General features: G+C 36.3%; 1 protein-coding gene across 3 annotated transcripts in view; it reads left to right on the top strand.

Annotated features, from left to right (window-relative positions):
- Window positions 1–11,956, top strand: part of PHF14 (PHD finger protein 14) — a 188,976-nt gene extending 177,020 nt beyond the window's left edge. For 2 of the 3 annotated variants that reach the window (XM_013979727.2, XM_013979728.2), the window contains exon 19: window positions 11,748–11,956. In XM_013979727.2, coding sequence (XP_013835181.1) covers window positions 11,748–11,822 — 75 coding nt within the window. In that variant the 3' untranslated portion in view covers window positions 11,823–11,956. The remainder of the gene's footprint in view (window positions 1–11,747) is intronic. The other variant, XM_005667644.2, reaches the window with a different exon arrangement.

A 20,050-nucleotide genomic window follows, 5' to 3' on the forward strand; every position in this document is an offset into this window, starting at 1 on the left:
GCTCAAGCTCCCGATCCCTCCCACTCCAATCCCCTTCCATCAGGCAGCCACAAGTCTTTCTCCAAGTCCATGATTTTCTTTTCTGAGGAGATGTTCATTTGTGCTGGATATTAGATTCCAGTTATAAGTGATATCATATGGTATTTGTCTTTGTCTTTCTGGCTCATTTCACTCAGTATGAGATTCTCTAGTTCCATCCATGTTGCTGCAAATGGCATTATGTCATTCTTTTTTATGGCTGAGTAGTATTCCATTGTGTATATATACCACCTCTTCCGAATCCAATCATCTGTCGATGGACATTTGGATTGTTTCCATGTCCTGGCTATTGTGAATAGTGCTGCAATGAACATGCGGGTGCATGTGTCTCTTTTAAGCAGAGTTTTGTCCGGATAGATGCCCAAGAGTGGGATTGCGGGGTCATATGGAAGTTCTATGTATAGATTTCTAAGGTATCTCCAAACTGTTCTCCATAGTGGCTGTACCAGTTTACATTCCCACCAGCAGTGCAGGAGGGTTCCCTTTTCTCCACAGCCCCTCCAGCACTTGTTATTTGTGGACTTCTTAATGATGGCCATTCTGACTGGTGTGAGGTGGTATCTCATGGTAGTTTTGGTTTGCATTTCTCTTATAATCAATGATATTGAACATTTTTTCATGTGTTTGCTGGCCATCTGTATATTTCTTTGGAGAAATGTCTATTCAGGTCTTTTGCCCATTTTTCCATTGATTGATTGGCTTTTTTGCTGTTGGGTTGTATAAGTTGTTTATATATTCTAGAGATTAAGCCCTTGTCGGTTGTATCATTTGAAACTATTTTCTCCCATTCTGTAAGTTGTCTTTTTGTTTTCTTTTTGGTTTCCTTTGCTGTGCAAAAGCTTTTCAGTTTGATGAGGTCCCATGGGTTTATTTTTGCTCTAATTTTTATTGCTTTGGGAGACTGACCTGATAAAATATTCAGGATGTTGATGTCAGAGAGTGTTTTGCCTATGTTCTCTTCTAGGAGTTTGATGGTGTCCTGTCGTATATTTAAGTCTTTCAGCCATTTGGAGTTTATTTTTGTGCATGGTGTGAGTGTGTGTTCTAGTTTCATTGCTTTGCATGCAGCTGTCCAGGTTTCGCAGCAGTGCTTGCTGAATAGACTTTCTTTTTCCCATTTGATGTTCTTGCCTCCCTTGTCAAAGATTAATTGACCATAGGTGTCAGGGTTTATTTCCGGGTTCTCTATTCTGTTCCATTGGTCTGTCTGTCTGTTTTGTTAGCAGTACCACACTGTTTTGATGACTGTGGCTTTGTAGTATTTCTTGAAGTCTGGGAGAGTTATGCCTCCTGCTTGGTTTTTGTTTCTCAGGATTGCTTTGGCGATTCTGGGTCTTTTGTTGTTCCATAAAAATTTTTGGATTGTTTGTTCTAGTTCTGTGAAAAATGTCATGGGTAATTTGATAGGGATTGCATTGAATCTGTAGATTGCTTTGGGTAGTATGGCCATTTTTACAATATTGATTTTCCCAATCCAGGAACATGGAATATCTTTCTATTTCTATTGATAGTATTTCTTAATTCTTTCAGCATTTTTATTCCCTCCTTTTTGAACTTGGTATCTGATAAACTGGTGACATCTTTTTCATTCTTAGTTCAGAGGATTTCTCTTGTTCTTTTAATTGGCAGTACTCTGCTTTTTCATTTTACTTAAATTTCCCTGGCTCTATGAATTTAAGAGAAACAACTATCTACTGTGGTTTTAAAAGGCTGTTTTTATGTGGAAGCATTCTTATGTAGACTCTGTGAGTTTAGTATTTTTGGAATGAGGTTTGTTTATGGATGCAGTTCTGCTTCCTAGTTGTTGGAGTAGAGGCCCCCAGATTTAGTTCTTAGCTGTAGTGTGAGGTAGCTGGGACTGGAGAGCTCCCTCTGGGAAAGAAGCTTCTGCGTGTTCTTCCCTGGGAGCTGTCTCCCATGATGTAGGACTCTGTGATGCCACCTACCACCCGGTGTGTACACCCATAAAAAAAATCACCGTTGCTCCTGCTGCCCTCAGGGGCCACTTCCACTGCAAAGTGCTGGTAATCAGCTCACATTTCAGCCGTGCTGCCACATGTGAGTGCCTGCAAAGTTTGCAAAACCTTTGGCAGCCTTAGGCCCTGCTGTGTGCAGACTGATAATGAGGCTATTATGGTGGACCCATGCCTCTCCCTTACTGAGTTGACAGTGGAGCTCCTATGGCAAATTAATGCTCCATCCTGCTTGCACACCCAGTTATGTCCTGAGCCACACTCCAGGCCCCATGAGCTTTTTCTGTTCAGCCAAACCAATTCCTCTCCCTAGGGTCTGTGTGCTGAAGCCTCAGTTTCAGCACACAGCAGCAGGCACACGTCTGCAGCTGGGAATTGCAGCAGCATGGCAAGGACTGTCTGTACTGCCCTCTCTGTACCCTCCAGGGCTTCAGGACAGCTCGCACATTCTTCCCTCAAGCCTCTGAATCCCCCACTCTTTTCCACCAGTTCTCCTGGCTGGTGAAGGAGGTTCCCAGCATGAGGGAGCCTTTCCTCTTTCACAGCTCCCTCACAAGGGTTCAGGTAACATCCCAATTTATCTTCTCCCTTTTCCCGTCATCCTGCTCAGTTATGTAGGGACCTTTCTTGCAGACTTAGTTGTATGAGAGCTTCTGCAAGCTTTCAGTAGCTATTCTGTGAGAATTGTTCCACATGTATTTTGATGTATTTGTTGGAGGAGGTGAGTTCCATGTCCCTCTACTCTATGCCATCTTGATCTCTTCACCAAATGTTTAAAAATATATATAATGCCTTTTAAATCTATGTTGCATTAAACTCCTCATTGTATTGTAAAGGATAAATAAAATATCACATCCAATTAAATAAGGCACTTCTTCTACAATGGTCAGTTACAATATTAGTAGTTATTGCTTATATTAATGAATAAATAAAATACGCTACATATAAGTATTTTCCAATGTGTATAATGAACTTAGTTACTGTGAATAATTTCTAGTCATAAAACAATGCATGTATGACTCTGGAATTTTTAGTGAGCCAATCACTGATTTTTACATACTGTAGAAATTTCTTAGCTATGGAAGTGTAGCTAGATTTGTGAGCTTGCAAATCTCAAACATTTTTAGATTATTTTTGCCTCATTTGGCAGAATTTTTTGAACTCCTGGGAATTTAAACCCATACGTATGTATTTAGGACAGAAAAATAAAACAACGTAAATTTAGAAATGTCTCTTTTCCTTGAGTGTCTATGGGAAAAACTATCTTTAAGTTTTAGCACATTTGAGATTTTTTTTTTCTTTTTAAGGCCACACCTATGGCATAGGGAGGTTTCAAGGCTAGGGGTTGAATCAGAGCTATAGCCACTGGCCTACACCACAGCCACAGCAATGCCAGATCTGAGCCACGTCTGCAACCCACACCACAGCTTACAGCAACGCTTGATCCTTAACCCACTGAGCAAGGCCAAGGATCGAACCTGCAACCTCATGGTTCCTAGTGGATTTGTTTCCACTGAGCCATGATGGGAACTCTGCATTTAAGATTTTTGAAATGTTAAATTTAGTGAATGACTTATGAAAATATTTTCTAAAGAGTTGTTATTTATATATATAAATGTTATATTTTAGTATACCATAACCTTTTATTTCATATACCTTAGACTTGTGCTGTTCTCAATTGAAAATATGCCTATGTTGCCCCATTATAAAATTTGAGGGTTTTTTTTTCAGGTTTATTATTTTTTTATAGTCAGTGCTGACTACACACCAACTTACCAACCTAAATACTTCAAAAGCAGGTGACTTCTTTTTCTTCCAGGTTTATTGAAATGTAATCCACACACACAATAAGTTTAAAGTATACAGCAGAATGATTTGATTTATGTACAACATGAAGTGGTTATCACAATGAGTTTAGTGAACATTTATTATCTCATGGGTACAAAATTAAAGAAATAGGAAAATTTTTTTCTTGTGATGAGAACTCTTAGGACTTACTTTCTTTTTTTGGGGGGGGGGTCTTTTTAGGGCCACATCCACAGCATACGCAGGTTCCCAGGCTAGGAGTAGCATTGGACCTGTAGCTGCTGGCCTGTGCCACAGCCACAGCAACATAGGATCTGAGCCAGGTGTCACCTACACTACAGCTCACGGCAATGCCAGATCCTTAACCCACTGAGCGAGGCCAGGGACCGAACCTGCGTCCTCATGGATGCTAGTCAGATTCGTTTCCACTGAGCCACGATGCAAACTCCAGGATTTACTTTCTTAACAGCTTTCATATATAACAAATGTCAGTGTTAATTATATTTATCATGTTGAACATTACATCCCTAGTTTGGAAGTATGTACCTTTTGACCACCTTTGTCCAATTACCTCCCCACTTGCCTGTAACCCCAAACTGATCTCATTTTCTATGATTTTATTTGCTTATTTGTTTTTGAAATTTAAATTTACCTGTAATACTATGTTAGTTCCTGTTATGTAACATAATGATTTGATATTTCTATACATTTTAAACTGATCATGATAAGTCTAGTTACATATGTTACCATGTAGAGATATTACATAGTTACTGACTATATTCCCCACACTGTACATTTCATCAAAAGCAGATATCTTTTAAACCAAAATGTTATAAATGAAGGAAAGTTATCAATGTAGGGCCTCTAGTGTTAATTTCTAAGCTTGTTTCCTAGATATGTAATAGTCTACTAGAGCAGGAAAGTTTTTTATTTTATGACCTTAGGTCCTAAGCTCTGCTGAGAAGAGCAAACAGATGCATCTGAAAGAAAAGAGTATGACGGTATACTTTTTTTTGGCTGTGCCCGCAGCATATGGAAGTTCTAGAGCCGAGGATCAAACCCATGCCCCAGCAGCAATCAAAGCCATAGCAGAGACAATGCTGGATCCTTAACCTGCTGAGCCAACACTGAGTATGATACTGTTCTTAGCCCTAGCAGGTTAGCTCCATATCGTAAATATATTTTAAATACCTAAAAATTCATATTATCAAAGTTGTGCTTTTTTTCATGTTTATGGGAATTTTCATTCATTTTCTTTTTATTAATCCTATATTCTCACCTTCCACTTACAGTTCTTCCTTTCCTTTACTATAAATATGCCCTCCCTTTTTTCTCAGGTCAGGGAGATTTCGTCTTGATCTCAAATCACACGTGGGAAATCCAACAGTCTTATTTTTAACTATCCCATTTCTGTGCCACCAAAAGTTACCACAAAGAAGTAAAAAGTAATAGGAGGAACTAAAGACTTAGAAAAGCAAACCTACTCTACTAGATCTGCTACAGAATCACAAATTAGATAAATGATTGCTCAGCAAATGAAAAAGAATTATTCATATAGCATCATACATGAAATTAGAAATTTAGATAATGGGATATTTCTTTATCTTTTGTTTAAATTGCTAAGTAGAGAAAAAAGGTAGGAATTTACAAAATAATTCCATTTTTCTTAATGACATATGTGTTTGAGCTAGGTTTACTAAGGACCTCCCAGGGTACTTTAATTTTACAATGTAGCCCTAGACTTTCTAATTAAAGATGTGACTCCTGTCATAAGAAAAAAACCTCTTAGCTTTTTTACTGTAAATTTAATTAAGCATTTCTTGTAAGTTCATTTCAGTATCTATCATGGCCCACTAAAGTTGGAATTCAGTTGTAAAATGGTAGATTAATTGCCTTTTGTATTAAATGAAATAAGAATTTCAAATATGCAAAGTCAGGAAATTTAATTGTGGTCTTCAGTTGCATATTCAATGCACTGGAAAACTGAATGCAAAAGTACAGAAAAAAGGGCCAAAGGTTGTTAAATGTAGCATATCACACACATTTTGCACTTTACTTAATGATCCAAGTGTTTATTACTATGAAGTAAATGCACCATTTAAAGAATTATAGTGGAATTGTAAAACGTTAAAAACTCTAATTAATTTTAGTCTGAGGCATGCAGCATGCTCATTTTGCCTAAAACATTTTCATTATCATCAGTATTTTTCCAGTTATTAAGATAAATTTTTCTTCATTGTGCAGCACTAGCATATTTTCTGTATTAAAAGCACAGTCTTAAATGCTGTTAAGAGTTATATCTGGTATATAAAATTTTAAAAAGAGAGTCACTTTAGACCACCCATTGGAACAATGTATTCTATAATGATTTTCTACACTTGTTCTGTAACAGAACAGGCTAAGAGTCTTCATATTTTTCACTAGATGGTGTGTATTTACTACATTTTTAAAAGGTCCACTATTGAAGCATACAGATAATTTTGACTGTTAATTTGAATCCAGTTATAGTAACTGTTCCTTCTCTGATTAAAGGAATATTTAACATCTAAAGAAAATATCATAAAAAAAATAGAAATATTTTAAGTTAGTACCTAAGGTAACTGTGATTTCTCACTTTATTATGCTACCTCCATGTGTCTTTAATCTACTACAAATAGCATATTCAGTAAAGTAAAAACAACTGACATCATTCTCTTTGAAAACATATTTCTGGAAATAAAACTTAAGTTTGCTAGGAAGTTCCTCTGGTGGCACAGCTGTTAAGGATCAGGCATTGTCACTACAGTGGCTTGAGTCACTGCTGTGGCACAGGTTCAGTCCCTGGCCCCAGAACTTCCACATGCTCTAGGCATGGCCAAAAAGAAAAGAGAAGAAAAACTTCAGGTTTTCTGGTTGTGAAAGTAATCATGCTCAGAGCAGAAATGTAAGAAAATACATTAAAGCACAGTCAGGAAAATAAAAAGAACATCACCATTATGAACATTTGAGGTATCTAAAGGAATTTTAAGTGTAAAAATGGAAAGCAATTATTTTAACTTGTATATTTTCAGTATAGAAACTACAGGTGCCTCAGATTTTTTTCCACATAAAATCTTTGTGCATACATCACACTGTTTGAATTTAGAAAACATTAAGTAGTCATTTCTTTTTTTTTTTTTTAATTTTTTGCCTTTTTTAGGGCCACATTTGCAGCGTATGGAAGTTCCCAGGCTAGGGGTCGAATTGGCGCTACAGCTGCCAGTCTAGCCACAGCCACAGCAATGCAGTATCCGAGCCACATCTGTGACCTACACCACAGCTCACGGCAACACCAGATCCTTAATCCACTGAGCGAGACCAAGGATCAAACCAGCACCCTCATGGATCCTAGTTGGGTTCGTTAACCACTGAGCCATGAAGGGAACTCCTGTTTTATTTTTTAAATCTTTTTATTTTGAAATAATTTTAAACTTATAGAAAAGTTGAAAAAAATAGCAGTTAATTCCCATTTGCCCCTCATCCAGCTTCCTGTAGTGTTATTTCTATAATCAAAGTAAATTATTACAACCAGGAAATTAACATTAAATCAGTACTTCTAATTACTGAATAAAATTTATTCATTTTTTTGGCATGTGGAAATTTCCAGGGCAGTTATCAAACCCAGGCTGCAGCTATGACAATGCTGGATCCTTGACTATTGTGCCACAGGGAATTTCCAATCATGACACTTTTGAAAACTACTATTCAATTATTTTATAGAATGTTTGTTTTTTTCTCATTATTAGATTGAGGTCCATGCATTATTGGGAAGGATACTACAGACTGGAATTAATGTGCCCTTTCCAAAGGGTTAATGTTAATATGTATTACGGGTGATGTTAACCTTAATCATTTGGTTAAGGTGGGTGTTTGATGGATTTTTCTGCTATAAAGGTACTCTAAAAGTCATCTTCAAAGATAAAATGAAATAATGGGGAAGGCTTGTCCCTTTGTATAATCCAACCTTTAAAAGAAATCATTTAAGAGTTCCCACTGTAGCACAGTGGGTTAAGAATCCAACTGCAGAGGGTCGTGTGGTGGTAGAGGTGCGAGTTCGATCTCTGGCCCATCACAGTGGGTTAAAGGATCCAGCATTGCTGCAGTGGAGGTTGAAGCTTCAGCTGGGGTTCAGTCCCTGGCCTGGGGAATTTCCATATGCCATGGGTTCAGCCATAAAAATCAATCAATTGATCATGGAAAACCTGATGGTCAATATAGGGTAAATACAGTTATCTGTACTCATAGACTACTCATAATTTGAGTCAAAATATTACCTGAGCAGTAGCCAGTTGCTAAAATAATTGGTCTTTATTTGGAACTGGTTAACTCAAGAAAAGGGAAAAATAGGATGTATAGGTTGTATTCATTGGCATCAATTCTTTGAACTATTATGAGAACTAAGTCAATAAGGAAGAAAATAGCCTCCTATTGCAGGTTGATGCTGCAAGCTGAATAGTATTGGAACAGAATGTTGCAGCTTTTATTTAGTGATTAAAAAAAGGATCTAGTTTAAATTAAAATGGTAGTATTTTCACTTATTTCTTTGTGAGAATAACTGTGTTAGTCTCATATTTCCACCTGGAGCATTAGCCCATGATTACACAGTCCATGTGTGCCTGACAGGTACCTTTCTCCTCACTATAATATGCACTCAGTGTACAAAGAGCAGGAAAACCCAGGAATCACATTTGGCTATTTGATATTATGAGTGTTACTGTATGGTTGCATATTCCTCAAATTCCACAAGTAACTAACAGATCTGCAAGGTTGCTATAATCATGTTTTCTCTAGTGTAAATTAACAAGCTCAAACATTAAGAGGTAAACCTGTCTACTTTCCAGTAGCCCCAAAGGGTACATTATCTTGCTGGCTGCTTCAGAACACTTCATGAAACAAATGTCAAACTTGTCAGGGCTGTCACTAAGAAAATGATCCGTGTAGCAGGGGTCTTTGTTCACTGGGAAACAAACAGATGTCTTATCTCAGCAAAGAATGATAAAAACCTGCCATCTATCAGAAGAAATTTTTGCCTGCCCTTAGTATCAAGTAGTGAGGAAATACTTTGGTAAAAAAAAAAAAGCTTCATACCTTTTCAGTTTCGTTCACTATGCAGTCATTTGTAAATAATATTTGATTTGCTGCTGTGGTATTTTAATAATTTTATTAATGTTGAACTGTGTATAAAGTTCTTATAAAAATTGATATGTAATATTAGAAACACGAATTAACTCTTCCAAAAAAGTAGGAAGAAAAAAGGCAACCTCTAAAATCCTTTCTGGAACTTTTATTACTATACCTAATTATTATACTGTAGTAATATCTAATGCTAATTCTTTTATTTATAATGATTAAAATATATTACTGTTATTATTTTGATGATATTATACTATAGCGATTATGTTGGACTTTAGCTGTTGGGATTAAATGCCTTCTCCACCACTCCATAATCCTTTTTTATACCCAGATCACAGTCTTGCACAAAGGAAGAAACAGATTGTATCTTGTTCCTTATACAGATAGTTTAAAGGCAAGCTATTTTAAGACATTTTCTCAGCATAAAGAAAAGTGCAGAACACTTTCATACCTGTCCTGAACAGGAGACAATTAGAATAAACATGCATTTATTAACTATATTTTATTACTAAGAGTAATTCAACCACAAAAGGACTGACATGATATTAAGAATAAGAATGTTAGTTAATTATCAAAGTAAATACTATAGATACTTTCTTGTCCTCAGGGAAAACTGGGTAACAAGTCTGTTTAAACCAGTAAGTTATAGTGCTTTGGGAACTTTGTAGATTCCCCACATGATAAAGGCTCCATTTTTTCCCAAAAACTAAAGGGCAATTTTGGCTGATGTTGCTTAAAACATTTCTGCTTATTTCTGTTTTCAGTATGAGTAAATTCAAATTGCTAAAAGTATGATAATTAGATAAGGAAGGATATTAGGCTTTTCCAAATCATATTAGTTTAGGCAGACCTCTCTTTTATTCATTTTTTATTCCACTGTTTCACATAGTTCAAGAAACATTTATTGAACTCTAACTATATACTAAATGTGCCCTTTTATAGATGATAGGAATATAAGATAAAGCCCTACTTTGAGGAATCAATAGACAAACTCAGTGCTACCTAACAAGAATTTTCTTACCACCTTTACTTTCTGTCAGTGTTTCACCTGAAGACGACAGTGGAAAGTAGGACTTAGTTTTTATTAGGTTGTAATTAAAATGTAATCTTTAGAAACACTTGTCTTAAAGTAGAAACTATCTGTTCATTAATGGAGTTTCAAGAATCAATTGAACTTAATATTTCTATTCAGTAGAGACAAATTATATTTGTCTATTTTGCTTAAAAGTATATTAAACTTACATCACCAAAATTGATATTCAGAACCACATCCCTTATATCCCATATATCTGTAATGATTCAAGTTGGTTGATAATATTGATAATTTCTCTACTTTCTTGGTGTTGATGAAGTCTAAATCACAGGTGCTATTAAAATTGAGACAATGTGTATATATATAAAGCTTTCTCTACCTCAATATTTATGGGCAACAGTGTGGTTTTTCATGGAAAACAAGTGTGTGTGTGTGTGTGTGTGTATACACACACACACACACACACCATGATTTACATTTTCTTTTTTTGTTTTGTTTTGTTTTGCTTTTTGAGGCAGCACTTGCTCCATAAGCTTCCCAGGCAAGGGGTCGAATTGGAGCTGTAGCCGCTGGCCTTCACCACAGCCACAGCAATGTATCTGAGCCGTTTCTGCGACCTATACCACAGCTCACGGCAATGCGGGCTCCTTAACCCACTGAGCAAGGCCAGGGATCAAACCTGTAACCTCATGGTTCCTAGTCGGATTCATTTCTACTATGCCACAACTGGAACTCCGATGATTTATATTTTCCTAATAAAGTCAGTTTACTAAGCAAAGCTTAACAATTGAATTGAATTGAATTTGCTTTTGTAAGATATAGAATTATGTGTTTGGTGATACTGATACTGTTGTCCAGAGATACTTAAGAAATTGCTAGTCACAGTTTAAGTCAGTAAAGTGTTAAACAATGCTTTTTACTTCAGTTAATACTAATGAAAGGTCGATCAGAAATATTAGGAAAAGCAAGACAGCTTTGCACTTGGTTGTTATTGAAGGAACATATATGATGAGATGGGTTATAAAATGTAAGATGAAATATTTTTCCAGACTTTCATTATTTATACTTTGGAGGTCACCATTTTATATTGAACACAAGATGCACTTCATTCCTATGGAAGCAGGCATTATTATGTCACTGTATTTATTCACCATGTTCCACAGGAACCTGCTGTGAGTTATGAGGCCACCACTTAGAATAAAAACTGGAAAAGAATGTAAGCCTTGTATTGCCTGACATGCCCATTTTAGAGTTTCCTATTTTGGAGCTGACTGATCCTCACATAACATATGGTGGTACAAGTAATTGGAAAATTGGCAAGTCTGTCAGGAAAGTATGCTGGATGAGACAAAAATGCCATGTTGGAGCACACAGACTGTCTCAGAAGTTTAAGTTTACTGCTTCTTATCAAACCATGAAATAAAAATACCTGATTGATCCCTCCCCCCCAAAAGGACACTTTTTAGTGGCAAGTGTTTTCAAAAGTAATTTTAGGTCATTGATAAAATAAATTGCTTTTAAAAACAAATCTTAGAAAATTTCAGTCAACTGTAGTATAAAACAGCACCCACTGTAAATATTTAAATATTAAATAACTTTGCCATTTTGTTTATAGCCTTTTCCCTGTGATTACTGCAATCACAATAGCTAATTCTTCAGAGAAACTGAATTAAAGTGTATTCAGTATAGGTGATAAAAATGCCCTAAAGTGTATATTTTAATGTTCTCTAAAATTTATTTCACAGGAAGATGAAAATGAAGCTGAAAGAAAAAATATATCTCAGGAGCTCTGCATGGAACTGAAAAATCCAAAGAAATGAAGGGTTTTCTGTAGTGTTTTTGAAAAGTTTGCAACTTATGTAGTAGCAGATAAAGTTTCTAACTGTAAAATGTTAAATTGTAAAATTTTCATTTGCAATATGTTCTCAATAAAGTCACTGAAAATGAAATAGGAGTTTGCATTTGGAATTTGTATGTTTTTTATAGTAATTTAAACTTTTATGTAAAAGTTAGATCTTTAAAAAGATTTTCTTAAATTATTTTATGAAATTCTAGAATAGAGACAGAATTTTATCTTAACTGTAACCCAAGTGTTAACACATGTGGATGACCTAAAAAAAAAAAAAAAAAAAAAACAAAAAAACAAACAAAAAAACCTCTGAAAAGTCTATTTTCCCCTTACAAGTCTTCTCTGCTGTCATCTTTAAGAACTCTAACAGAATTCCAATTATTGATATGAAGAAAAATCAACATAGTTCAAAAATGAACAGGGAATGTTTGCACATGAAAATTGAAAACCAACCAGTGCCACAAATGGAATACCGTTTTCCTATTGCATCAACCAGTGTGTCACATAATACTCTAAGATTTCCAGTAAAGGCTAAAAAGAAATGATAATTTAACACTCTTTGTGGCAGAAGTAGTACCATGATTTTGAACTCACGTAACATTTACTTAGGACCTCTTTATCATACCTCTTTCAATCAACTGTCTTCCCTCAAAAGGTACAGTCTTTCTTGTTAACAGCTTATTTACCACCTTCTACCTCCCCTTTAGTTATTTCTCTCTCATAACTTCTTAGCCAGTCCTAATTCAGTTTGAAGACTTTGGCTTAAGTGAAATAATTAGTTACCTTTCCACCGCTCCTAAAACATGCTGTGGACCCATGTATGTGGTGGGCCCTCCTCACTTTTCCTGAACATTTCAAGAACAATTTCCTGTGTTTCTTTGGCTTAGGCATTTTCTAAAATTCCTTTGATCCCTATCTTTATCAGAGTTCTCAGTAACCATCCATTTGACTACCTGGTTCTAATTCCCAAGCCATCATTTGCCAACTTCAGCAGGAGCAACAAACCTGCTTGCTATTTGCAGAGCCCAATGTTTTTGGCAGATGTCTTTGGTTACTTGAAGCAAAGCTTCTTAAAATGAGAATCGGAACTTCGGAAGGCTTCTAAGAGAATGGCAGCATACCTTTCCCTGTGAGAATGAATCTGTGTCCTTACCCTGGAGCCATACTTTTATCACAAACATCTGACAGTAAAGGTGTGACAGTGGGACAGGCTGGCAGCTCTAATGCAGTAGGCTGAAATCAGAAAAACTGCAAGTAAGCAAGATAGAAAATTCATTAATGTATAGCCTCAAATAATGTAACTATGGATATCAGGAAGGCAGCTATATCCCACAGACTGGACTCCTTGGATGAATTTTGAAGCAGACTTTGAGCCAAAGAAAAGCCTGGGAAGGCATGTCAGAGTCTGAAGAGGGCCCTTGCAATAAGCAAATACAAAGACTAATTTGACTTTTTTTCGCTTTTTTTGGAATAGATATTAGTAAGTTTGAAATTGATAGTAGTCAATTTCAAAATACCCATATTCACTTAGATTGGAATTACATTATCAGTGTCACTTTTGGAAAGAATAATGCACAATTCATATCACTAATATCACTAACATTTAATGCATTTATTATTTATTATTATTTTTAAATTATTTATTACATGTTGTAGGTACTGTGCTAAACAGTGTCCCTGTTAACATATAAGATAGTTATTCCTTTTTTCACTTTACCAATGATCATTCTAAGGGAAATAAATTAACCAAGACTATATAGCTTGTAACTGGAAGAGCAAGACTTCAAACCCAAGTAGTTTCATCCTAGAATATCACAATTAATCACTGTGAAATATCTATTAATATCATACCTCTGGAGTTCCCGTCGTGGCACAGTGGTTAACGAATCCGACTAGGAACCATGAGGTTGCGGGTTCGGTCCCTGCCCTTGCTCAGTGGGTTAACGATCCAGCGTTGCCATGAGCTGTGGTGTAGGTTGCAGACGCGGCTCGGACCCCACATTGCTGTGGCTCTGGCGGAGGCCGGCGGCTACAGCTCCGATTCGACCCCTAGCCTGGGAACCTAGTACCTTACTTACCACCTGCTACCTCCCCTTTAGTTACTTATCTCTCCTAACTTCTTAGCCAGTCCTAATTTAGTTTGAACACTTTGGCTTGAGTGAAATAAGTGAAAAAATTAGCTACCATTCCACCTCTCCTAAAACATGAAAATTGTGCTTTATCATTTTTACACTGAGTTATGATGGAATGGGTATGAAAGCATCTTGTTGCTTCTAATTTTTCAGTAATTTTTGGCCATATTTTTCAGTAGACTCTTCAGTTATTAGTGTGTTGCCATCTCATCTCTTTATGCGTTTAATTCTAAAATAAATTGTCGTGTATAAGAAGCACAGCGGTACTCAGCCACCTGACAGGCATTTTAAATATTTATATTTAAGTGATATGTTTAACCATATAAAACCACAGTTTTCCTTTTTAAAAATATTTTCAAATATTTATATACTCCTTGGCTTAAGGACAATGAATAATAAAAGTAAATCACTGTCAGTTTTCTTTAGGGAAAATTTGCCATATGAATTAATCAAATTTTGGGGATTTACAAATTTATACCATAAGTATATACACATAAATCTTATTATAATGCTAAAAGATTGCCCACAGTATGTGACTGTGATTAAGCTGGTCACTTTATTTGAATCAAATTATGCACATTATGCTTTTTTTATATAGGACATAACATGTATTAGATCAGGCTGCCATAACAAAATACCACAGGCTAGTTGGCTTTGGCAACAGAAATGAATTTTTTCACAGTTCCAGAGGCTGGAAGTCCCAGGTTAGGGTTCAGCAAGGTTTAGCTTCTGGTGAAGACTCTACCTGGCTTGTAAGTGACAGCCTCACTTCATTCTCATGTGGTCTCTCCTTGGTGAATGCACACAGAAGGAGGGCAGATGAGCCCTCTCTGGTCTTTTCATATAAGGACACTATAGGTCCTGTAGGATCAGGAACCCCAAACTTATGAGCCTGTTTAACCTTAAGTACTTCCTTACTCCAAATACAGCCATACCCGGGGCCAGAACTTCAACATGGGAGTATTGGCAAGGAGGGGTTGGAGGACACAGTCCATAACACATTATTTAAATAAGTCCAAATGCCTCTATTATCACAATTCTAATTATGTTACAGAGCACTAGAGCAAAGTCCCAATGAAATGTGTATGGTACATGAGTTATATATATATATTTAAGATCCTTAGAAACCTTAATAATTGGAATAGGATCAAAAAATTAATTTCTAAAGAGGACAAACCACTGCACAATTACATATACCTGTTTTATCTCTACATCCCTATTACTTAGCTTGTTTCTTGACCCATACTGGACATAACACTGCCCCTCTAAGCCTATAACTTAAAATATAGAATACCTGAAGGACCAAATTTCTTTATACTTCATGATGTCTGTATAATTTCCACCCAGTCAACTGAATCATATTCTATTCATCTTAGTTACTGAGCTACATTTCTTCACATTTTCAAAGAGTTTAAAAATAAAACAACTTTTAATCAATATTTGTCTCTTACCATACTTACACAGATTGTTTAAAAAAAAAAAAAAAAAAAGCCTGTTCAGAATGCTACTCCCTCCTCAGGTCTATGGAACACACAGCAAAATTAGGAAGAGGTACTAGGTTGTTCTCAGAAGGAAGGTGCTGGGCACTAAGATACCCAAGTTCTTAAATTCATCCGATAGAGCTTAATTGGGACGGAATCTATGCCTCACACTACCTGTTGCCAGGGGTTCATAACAAACTCCCTCTACTGTCACTGCCCAGAAATTCTTAATTGTTTTTGAATAAGGGGTCCCAGAGTTTTGCTTTGCACTAGGCCTGCAAATTACATGGCAGTTACTACTAACATGTATTGCTTTTAAATCAATTTTATTGGAATATTATTTATGTATAATAACATGCACCTATTTTGTTTGGTACACATCCACATCATCATCTCTCCAATCAAGAAATAAAGTGTTTCCATCACTCCAAAAAGTTCTCTTACACAGTTTTTCAATCATTCACATTCCCCGACTCTACTGATTTTTTTTTCTTGATTAGTTTCTGTAAAGCAATTAGACTGTCCTCTAAACAACATTTGGAGGCAATTGAAATGTCTGTACTGTTCTACATCTTTTTCCCCAAATGCAACCAATTTGCTTTTACGTTGAATGTATACAAAGCAAAAAAGGAGAATGCTTCCTACAAATATATCTCACATGGCCTTGTAAGATTTATTCCAAAATCCATTGAGAAAGAACAAATAAGTTCAATTAATTGCTTTGACATTTTCCAGTGCTTTGGATCCCTGAGCCTACACACATTTCTATTGGTTGGGTTCTAGCACTACATGGAACCGGAATAACTTACTCTTCCTGATAGTGTGCTAAATAATATTTACCCTGAATTGTGAAAGTTGATTAGAAACCCTCTCCATTTCACATGACCTCAAGAAAACAATGTTTACATAGCCTTGAATGAAAAAATTTCATCTGCATCCCAGACTATCCTGAGCAACCATAGCAGGTAATAATTGTCTCCCCATGGTGAATTCAGTGTAGAGTCCACAATTTTGTTATCTAGAGAGGAAGTTAAGTGCTAAGAGCAACAGCATAAAAACACATGCAACTCTGGAATAATTCTGATTTGTTTTAGAAAAACTATTAATGTCCTTGTTAGAAAGCCAAGTAAGTACAACTCTTTAAAACTGTTGAACCATGAAAGCCATTTTCCTTAAGGATTTTAAATTTAGGAACAGACTCGTGAATTTATGGCTTTAATGAGATATACTTTGCCTGCAGTCAAGATGAGAGCTAGATCATTGGTTTCTCAGCATGACACCTATATGTTCTTGTGTGCACTTGATATCATTAGGCTCGTAATAACTCAGCCAGCAGCACATTAACATTTGAGAGGCTCACTTTTGTATCTTAGTTTATGTCTTTCATATATACTACAGCATGTTAAATATCTCACTCTAGAATATAAGATATATCTACCTTTATTGATTTTGTCGATGGAGTAAAAAAATTATTATTTCCATATCCAAGTTTCAAGCCACAAATGCCTTGAAAATAATAGATAACTGAAATCATACACTGTATGTGTAAGTCCATGGGGGCAGATGAGCCAGGGCTCAGATCCTCGTTCTGCTCTTTATTTGTGGATGACCCCGAGCAAGTTCCTTTCCCTCACTGGGCCTCAGTAACCTCATCTGTAATATGAGATCATTTTTTGACATTACATAATAAAATTCTGTGATTAAGGAACTGAACGCTTTAAGCTGAGTCCTTAAATTTGTGCAAATGTTTGAAGGTATTTTAACTGTAAATTTAGGAGCCCTGTACCATTTAATATCATCAGTTTCAGATATACACAAGAGTGGCAGGTAGAGTACAAGGAATCCCCATGTACTCATAACTGAGATTCAACAATTATTAAGATTTTTCTACATATGCTTTAGCTCTATTTTTTCCTCCCTCTCACTAAACTGCCTTAAAGTAGATCCCAGACTGCAATGCTTTTCAACATATATTTATCTTCTTTAAACACTGATTTCTGATTGGGACATATTTAATTTACATACAATTTTCTATGACAGATGCACAGTTTGTTTTTTAATGATCTGAGAAAATCAATAGATTGATGTAGTAATGGAAGACCGGACAATACATATTTTGCTTCATGCACTTCGGGCCACAATTTGAGTGAAATTCAAAATGAGATATTTGATTTTTTTTTTTTAAAGGGTGATGCTGTAAGAAGCAGAAACCACACAAAAGTGCAGTTCGCATGTGCGTTTTGGCACCTTAGGCAGAAAAATAGAACTAATCAGAGCTGCAAAACATAGAGGAGAACATGTTTCAACCTCCAGAGGACAGTTAAACTAAAACATCTTTCTGATTATACTAAGGGACAAAACTGATGCATTCAGCAATGCCTTCAAAAATGTATGTTGTTAGAAAGAATCAAATTAACAACTGAATATTGGTTCAGGGTTCTCTCTTTTTTTTTTTTTTTTTTTTTTTACACTATCTTTTTAGCAAATAATGATTTGGGATTAGAAATTTTACACTAGATTATATCTAATTCTGTAAGTCAGGAACAATCTTGGGCAAAAGGTTTTTTTTAGGCTGTTTGTCTTCAGTACTCTAAGCACAGCTAATTTGAGTTCCTTCTTTTGTCTCAGCCCAGTTGTATCTTCCCTGAGGAACAGCTTGTGTTCAAGATCTTTCCTTCACACACACCTTTCCTCAAGTCCTATAAAATCAAGCTCTCCTTCTGCCTCCCCTCAAATCCAGGATTCTTTCCCATGGAAATACGCATTTTCCATTTACTTGTATCACCAGAGAACAGCTGACAAATACAGTGAATGAATTCTTTGTGAGTCTATCAGGTTAGATTAGGCTATGCATGCTGTGGAACCAAGTAATCCCTAAAACCTCAGAGCCTTAAACCAATAAAAATTTACTTTCCATTCACATTATTGTATGCTTTTCTTGACAGTTCTCTAAAAACAGCCTCATGGATTTATATGTTCACACTGCAAAGTCTCCATTTCCGTGTTTGCCACAAGCAAGGGAGAGTGGGGGCGGAGGGAAGAGATATGGAGAAAGATTCTGTTTCTGGTGAGGGAGACAAAAAGGGACACAGAAAACTGTCATGGTTAAGTGCCCCAATAGAGGGTCATAAAAAGTGCTGTTGAACACAGCCAAATAGCCTAGAGGTAGAGTTCCCACTGTGGCTCAGGAGAAACAAACCCGACTAGGATCCATGAGGATGCAGGTTCCATCCCTGGCCTCATCCAGTGAGTTAAGGATCCAGCATTGCCATCAGCTGTGGTGTAGGTCACAGATGCGGGTTGGATCCCGAGTTTTGGTATGGTGTAGGCTGGCGGTTACAACTCCCATTTGACCCCTAGCCTGGGAACCTCCATATGTCACAAGTGCAGCCCTAAAAAAAACAAACAAAAAATAGTCTAGAGGTGGAAAAAGCACTCCTTAAAAATAATACTTGAGTCTAACTTTGAAGACTTGAGGTTTTTCTGGAAGTAGTAGTGGGAAGAGTGTTTCAGAGAAATGAGATAGCAATATGCAAAGGTACAGTGCTTTCAAAGGTTAAAGACAACTAAACTAAGTGTGTCTGGATACAGGAGAATGCAGGGCAGGAAGTGAGAGGATCTGGTCTGGGAAAATAGGATGAGGTTCTCTTGGGAAAGCCTTTGGGTTTTTGCTAAGGCATTTGGATTTAGCTCTGTAGACTTGGACATTTATTAAAATCAAATTGTGATGAGGAACTAGTGGTAATGGCTATACAATATTGTGAATGTAACTCAAGCCACTGAGTTAAACATTTTTAAAATGGCAAATTTTATGTTATATTTTTGCCTCAGTTAGTAATAGAATGTACCAAAACTATTGAATTATACACTTAAAATGGATGAATCATATGGCATATCATTTAAAACGATTTGAGCCCAATAAATCATATGAGGAGCTTTTAAGAAAACTGACATTCCAGCCTAACCCAGTGACCAATTAAATCAGAATCTCAGGGTGGGCCAAGCGCCCAGCAGCCTGAAAAGCTCTTCAGGTGATTTTAACATGAGGCTTGATGCAGAATCACTGCTGCAGGCAATAAGAAACCAGTGAAGAATTTTAATCAGGGGAATAACATGATCAGATTTGCATTTGAGGAACAAGAGATCCCTAGCTTTTCTGCTCAGATCTTATCATGTACAGAGACTTTATTCATAAAAGCCCAAACCTGAAAACAACTCAAATGTCCCTCAACTGACAAATGGATAAATAAACTCTGGTGTATTCATACAATAGAATATCAGCCAGAAATAAAAAAAAAAACAAAAAAACAAAAAAACCCACACCATCTTGACAATATTAACTCTGTATTTCTGCTGTCTCAAACTCTATTTGCAGAGCAGAATCTGCCCTTAGTTCCTCTTAAGTTTGTCTGTTGCCCAGCCAAGTTTTCCTATTAACCTCAATAACGTCACTCTTCAATTGTCACTCAAGCCAGAAACCTCATTCATTTTTCCATCATTTTTGAGTTATAGTGTGTATAGTAAAATTTGCCCTTTTACTATACAGTCCTGTGTGTCTTGACAAATCATACAGTCATGTAACCACC

This window comes from Sus scrofa, chromosome 9 (assembly GCF_000003025.6).
Source record: "Sus scrofa isolate TJ Tabasco breed Duroc chromosome 9, Sscrofa11.1, whole genome shotgun sequence".
Lineage (NCBI taxonomy): Eukaryota > Metazoa > Chordata > Mammalia > Artiodactyla > Suidae > Sus > Sus scrofa.